Source organism: Leucopleurus acutus (assembly GCF_964270905.1).
Source record: "Leucopleurus acutus genome assembly, chromosome: X".
NCBI lineage: Eukaryota > Metazoa > Chordata > Mammalia > Artiodactyla > Delphinidae > Leucopleurus > Leucopleurus acutus.
Genome location: NC_139148.1, coordinates 103,133,070 through 103,139,195, shown reverse-complemented (window position 1 = coordinate 103,139,195; position 6,126 = coordinate 103,133,070). Strand labels below are relative to the sequence as shown.

General features: G+C 58.8%; 1 protein-coding gene across 1 annotated transcript in view; it reads left to right on the top strand.

The window, feature by feature from the left end:
* The first annotated feature begins 3,742 nt into the window (after positions 1-3,742).
* Positions 3,743-6,126, top strand: part of SEPTIN6 (septin 6) — a 54,336-nt gene continuing 51,952 nt past the window's right edge. Inside the window, exon 1 of the mRNA XM_082864271.1 lies at positions 3,743-3,804. Within this exon, the coding sequence (XP_082720397.1) occupies positions 3,775-3,804 (30 nt within the window). The 5' untranslated portion in view covers positions 3,743-3,774. The remainder of the gene's footprint in view (positions 3,805-6,126) is intronic.

Sequence of the window (6,126 nt, the reverse complement as noted above, 5' to 3'; positions counted from 1 at the left end):
TCTTAGCTCCACTTCACTGCCCTCCTCCCCTGCCCTGTCCCCTTCCCCCATCCAGTCTGAGCACCCCCTGCCCCAGCCATCAGGGTGACTTTGCTAAAGCTTGACTATAATTAGGCCCCCTCCTATCTAGCAGGGAGGGCCATTTCCCCTCCCCGGGGAGTCCGGTTCCACAAACAACATTAGCAAATTAATGACAGTCACCTGCTGGCCTGGGGAAGTCTCTGCTTGCTCCAGCTTCCTTAAGGACAGTGGAAACACTGAAAACACCACATTTACAGGCTTCCGTTTATTCATTCACTCAACAAACATTGAGCACCTGCCAGATAACTGTGCTGTGCCCAAGGGACCCCACCAGGACACAACGAACATGAAGACATGTTCATGGCAGGGCCTGAGGGTCCACAGTGCCTCTTCAGGAAGGGGATCTTTTGGTCCCACTCATCAACAGGGACAGACATTCAAGAAAGCAACTGACCACTCGTCAGTTGGTCGGAGCAACTGACTCTTGCCTCGGCCCTCCCGTGTCTGCCCCGTGCCTGGGCAAGTGACCCAGCACCAAAGACAAACCCAGCGAATTTCCAAATTTCTTTGTTTTCATTTTATTTTTTTCCCCTCCTTCCCTCCAAGCATCTTTGTTTAAATAAGTATTATAATCCACAGCATTCAGTTACTGGCCTCCTGCATTGAGTCAGGTAAGGTATGTAAAGCCCAGAACGCAGTGAGCTAAAACCTCTCTACACATACGCACACAGCCACTGACACACACATTGACACGTACATACTGACACACACACAATACCGGCACGCACACCTTCTCATACATACCAACACACACCAAAAATTCACACTGACACACACACATCGACACAGACACACTCATTGAAACACACACACTGGCAGGTACACAAGAACAAATACAAACATAGGAGTAAGCACATGCCAGTACACACACACACTGACATGCACTGAAACACACAGACACAGCTGACGCACACGGACAGACAAATGCACGCCTACTCACACATCAACAGCAAGCCACACCCCACGGAAACCGGGAAGCCCAAGCCCCGGGAGGCACTTGCAGACGCAGGTGACAGGTCTTGGAGGGATCAAGGGGTTGAGGGAGACTTGAGTTACACACTTGGTTCCAGTCTGCGAGGTCTAGCGTTTTGGAGGCGGAGGCCTCCGCGAGGTTCTGAGGGTCCCTAGGGACAGATGGGCAGAGGGGGGCACACTGGCGGGGCACCAAGTGTTCCCCGCTAAGGTACCCCCAACGCTGGGCCGAAATGCACGGAGCTTTGGGGAGCGTGGAGCGCTAAGGCGGGAGGGCGGTGCTGCTGGGGGCAAGCAGGATTCCCCGGGAGCCCCGCAGTCAGCCAGCCCAGCTCTGCTGGGCCCTCCGCCGGCTCGCCGAGGCTCCGGGTATCAGCTCTCAGCTCTGCTTTCCAAATGTGCGCCTCTCGTCCCGCAGTCACCCAGATCCCACGTCCGGGTCAGAGCTAATGAGCTCCAGCCCCTTCCCGTCCTCCATGCCCCAGTCTTTGCAGGGAAGACCTGTCTCCCTGCCAGACACCCAGTCTGGAAGCGGCCAGTCCCCTCTGACTCCCCGCCCCCATCCGGTCCCGGCCCAACCTTACAGCGGTTCCTCATATACAGCCCTGCCCCCGCACATGGCTGCCACCCCAATCCAGGGCCTGGCGCCTCGCCCAGGCCCTGCCCCAGCGCCCTGGTGGGCCTTGGAGACAACAGCCGCCCCTCTTCTCTGCCACCACCATCTGCCCTGTGGGCCTGCGCTGTCTGTCTACAGAACTCTCCTGTACTGTCCCAGATTGTGCCAGGCCCTTCTCTTTCGCCGCCTCCTAGGTCTCCAGCACAGTTGGCACCTCCAATACTTGGCTCTTCTGTCCCTACAGTCACCTCTTGATTGTGTCTCTTCTTTCTTCTGTACCCCTCCTCCCAATCCAAGTCTTCTGCCTGCTTGTTCAGGAAATGCTTAATTGGGCGCCTGGTGGATGCCAGGCCCCGAACTAGGCACTGGGGGACGCATTTTGCGGAGTCCTTGTTCTCAAGGTTCACACGCACGTAAAGAGCTCCCTGAGACAGTGTGAGCAGCACTGTCCCGGCAGGTGGACACTGCCAGGGGAGTGCTTCATATGGCCACCCCAATTTCTCTGCCTTCCCCCCTCCCCGCGCGCACGGGCCTCTGGGTTGGGTCCCTTCTCCTTCTCTCTCGTTGGTTCCCGTTTTTCTTCTTTCCTCTCTCCTGCCCCCGCCTCAGCCGCTCCCGCCTTGGGCCATTTCCCACGCTGCATCCCGGCCCCCTCGCGGGCCCAGCTTTCGCCCATGGATCTGTCTCCCCCCGCGGTCCCGGGTTCCACTCGAGGGTCTGAGTCCCTCTCCGAGACCAGGGCACCTGTCCTCTTAAGGAGTGGAGTGGAGTGGATTGTCCCGCCCGCTCGGGCCTCGGGCACGTCAAACCTGCCAGGGTTCGCCTGTCACTAGAAGCTAACAAGGGGCCACTCTCAGGAGAGGGGGTGCAGGGCGACAGGCCGGAGACGGGGAGAGGTGCCGAGGGCAAGGGAGGGGACCCGCGGTGGCGGTGGGCCGGGAGGAAAAGGAAGGCAGGCGGGCAGAGCCTCTGCCTTCGGAAGGTCTCCTGCACGCCGCGGCCGCCTAGTCTCGGGCTGACCCAAGGTTAAGTGGAAATCAGGGGGCGGGACAGAGTCACCGGAGGCAGCTCCGCGCTCCTCCCCAATATCCCCTTCAGTTGAGCTGGGAGCCTTCAGCCCCAAGCCCCTCCTCTGAGACTCCCCGGCGGTCCAGGCACTACGAGGGAGTGAGTCGTCTGAGCCTCCGTTCACACGCTGAGCGTCTAGGGCTCGGTGGGGAGAGGAGGCGTGGGGTCCGTTTGTATGAAGTACCCAACGGTGGTGAGCTCGGAAATGACAGCCCACAGCACCCGCCGCGTGGAAACCCCAGGGCAGAAGGGGCGTCTCGTCTCAGGACCGCTGGCCTCGGACTCCGCAGGTCACAGCTCAGCTGCTGGGCCCGCAGTGCGGCTCCCCCCAACCGCCTCCTTTCTAAACTCCACCGTGGGGCGGCAGGTGCCGCAACTCGCCCCCGCCCCAGCAGCACTCCCGGGCCGGGATGGGGGAGGTGGAGGGAGGTGTGGTGGAGCAGCGAGACTCCAGCGGCGGGCGCTCCCCTCCAAGTACCCAGAGATCTCGGTGAGGAGGAAGAGGGGGTACAGGGGGCGGGGATGAGGGAGAGGAGGACCGCAGGGCTCAGCCGCCGAGTTGTGCGCGGCGGGGGCGAAGGGCGGGGGCTCCCTTCCAGCCTCCGGGGTCTGGGGACTCAGGGATGTAAGGCGAGAGCAGGGGTGTGTGTGACAATTCAGCAGAGGTCGGGACGTACCACGGAGCCCAGTGGCGAGGGGGGGGGCAGAGGACGTGGTCACCGAGGGGAGCCCCCGCCCCCCTTCGCAAAGGCCTACAACTGAGGCTGCAGGGAGAGCCGGAACTAGGCTCGCGGGAGAGGGAAGCGGCGCGTTAAATCCGCCCCCTCCCCGCACCCCACTTCCGAGGGGGTGGGCGATAGAGGAGAGGCTGGAGCCGCGGTGAGGGGGCCCCTCCCTTGCACCTCCCCCCACCGGACTTGGTCGCGCCCGAAGTGTAACACTTTCTCTTTGTCGGAGGAGCTCAACGGTTTCCTGTAGCTCGTGCTGAAGCTCCCGTTGCGGAGGCGCCGGTGGCAGCCCTGGCGGAGGCAGGAGCGATGGCAGCGACCGATATAGCTCGCCAGGCGGTGAGTGCGGGGCGTGGGTGCCAGCGCCGGGGCCGGGGGCCTCGGAAGGGCCGAGGGGACCTGGCCGCCGCCACCTCCACCGCGAGGAGGGCAGTGGGCAGCGTCCAGGAGCCAAGGCGCGGGGTCAGCGACTCAGTCCCCTAGCCTCCCGTCCCCCAGAACCGTGGTGGCTGGCGTGCGGGTGGGGGACCTGGTCCGGGTTGCGGGCCAGCGACTGAAGTTGCATTGCCCAAGAGCTGCAGTCGGCGCCGCTGCCTCCCTGGCTGCAGCTGCGGCCCCGCCGCTGGGGCGTTGCCGAATGAATGGCCGCACTGGCCGCCAAGCCCTCCGGGTCCCGGCACGCTGGCCTCGCTCCCTCCGGCTGCCGGGCCGCGCCCCTGCGCCCCGCAGCCCGCCGGGACCCGGGCCTCCTCAGCCAGAGGGGCTCGGGGCTGGGGTGAGCCTGGGGCAGGAGGCGGCGAGTGGTGAGGGGGGCGGGGAGGTGACTGGCTGGGGTAGGGTTTCTCCATATGCATTACATATGTGACTGCGTCTGTGTGTGTATCACTGTGTGCGTATGAGTGCACGCGCGCGCGCTCCTGCCTCCCCGGGCGGGCGGCGGTGCTCGGCTTGTCTGTGACCCTAGATGAGTCCGCCAGTTTCTTGGAGTGTGCTCGCCTCTCTGGTGCTTGTCTCTGTGTCCGGACGCTTCTCTCGCCGTCTGCTTGTGCTGTGTGCCTCTGGGTCCCATTTGTGCGTTTTGTGGGGTGCAGTCCGCTGGCCTGTAGGTGGTTGGCTGCGTACTTTGGCGTGTTTCTGAGCACCTGACCAGGGTTTTGCGGGCCTCTGGGCAGGGGGATCTGTCTCCGGTGCGTGTTCAGTGTAACTGGTTTGTGTGCCAAAACCTGTGGAGCTGGCTTCTTGTTATGGGGACTAAGGAAAATCAGTGCGACGCTTGCAAAAGCGGTGCCCTCTCTCTCTTTTTGTTGGCAGCCGACTCTGGAAAAAAAAAAATCTTCATTTAACGAACTGAAGTTTTCCAGACGGGGATGTGCAGAGAAATTATACTGAAGTGACCCGAGGCTCCATGTTTGTTTTTTTAGACCAGAAGTTTCGTTGCCAAGGGAGGGGATGATTCCATTTGAGGGAACAACCTAGCCTTTCTATTCATCCGTGGGTATCTGGGATTTTAAGAAGCCCACAATTACCAGCACCCTGAGGTGAGGAAGGAGAGTGAAGTAGAGGAAGGTCAGATCCCATGACACTACACACACACACACACACACACACACACACACACACACACACACACACACACACACACACACACACACACCCTAAACCTTGTGACTTACTTATTTAAGGAAATACTCCATACAATGCAATTTCAATGCAAAAAATATACATAGTCTCTAGGTATTTGGTGTAATTGAAACTGATTTGTTTTCAAAATCTGAATCCAGAGTCTGATAGCATTTCCTCTCCAGGAAATGGATACATTTATTCCATCCTCTTGTTCTTGTTTGGAAGGGCAAGGTGATTTCTTTGGAACCTCCCCCACCCCCCTGAAAGACCCCAGCATGGAGCTCCTTATGCAGTCATGATGTGGAAGGACCAGCAGAAGATGGGAGGCAGTGCTCTGTGATAATGGAATTTGAGAGAATTCTCTTCTCCCCAAGATTGGCACTGTAATATGTATTGCTTTAGTGTTTTGAGGGTTCCCAGAGTACCTTTCTGCTCCTCCATTATCTGCATTTTAGAGATGGCATGCCTTAAGTAGAGGACTTAGTCTCCTGGATTACACTTGCTCCATCCTTAGTGACCAAGAAGGACACTAGTGATTTTTCTTGTCAGCTAATTAATTTGCATCGACCTGCCCATACTCTCTCACCAGTCCCCCTAACCTGAATTAAGATTGCAGGCCCGATGTAGCAAAGGGGAACATTCCAGAAGGTTGTGTTTCACCTCCGGCAACCCAGAGATCCCTTTGTTCTGCAAATGGAGGTGGGGGTGATTTAGGGCCACTTGGTTTGCTTTGGTTGTTTCCAGTTTGCTCTGGCGGGCCTTGCCCTACTGTATGATGAAGAACATAATTGTATGCCAGATTCTGAAGCTGAAAGAGCAGCCCGAGCACTTGAGACCTTGTTATCGTGATAAATGGGTTTCTGGGAAAACTGACGTCACTCTCCATGCCCCCCTCCCCCAGCCAGTGAAGCCCTTGTTTATGTGTCATTTGTCTCTCTGCCTGCCTTTGTGTCTGCAAGAAGTTGTAATTCACCGGGGGAAGATGGAATTAACTCGGGAGGCCTTTGGACGTCTGGCTGCTGATTGTTTCTTCCTGGG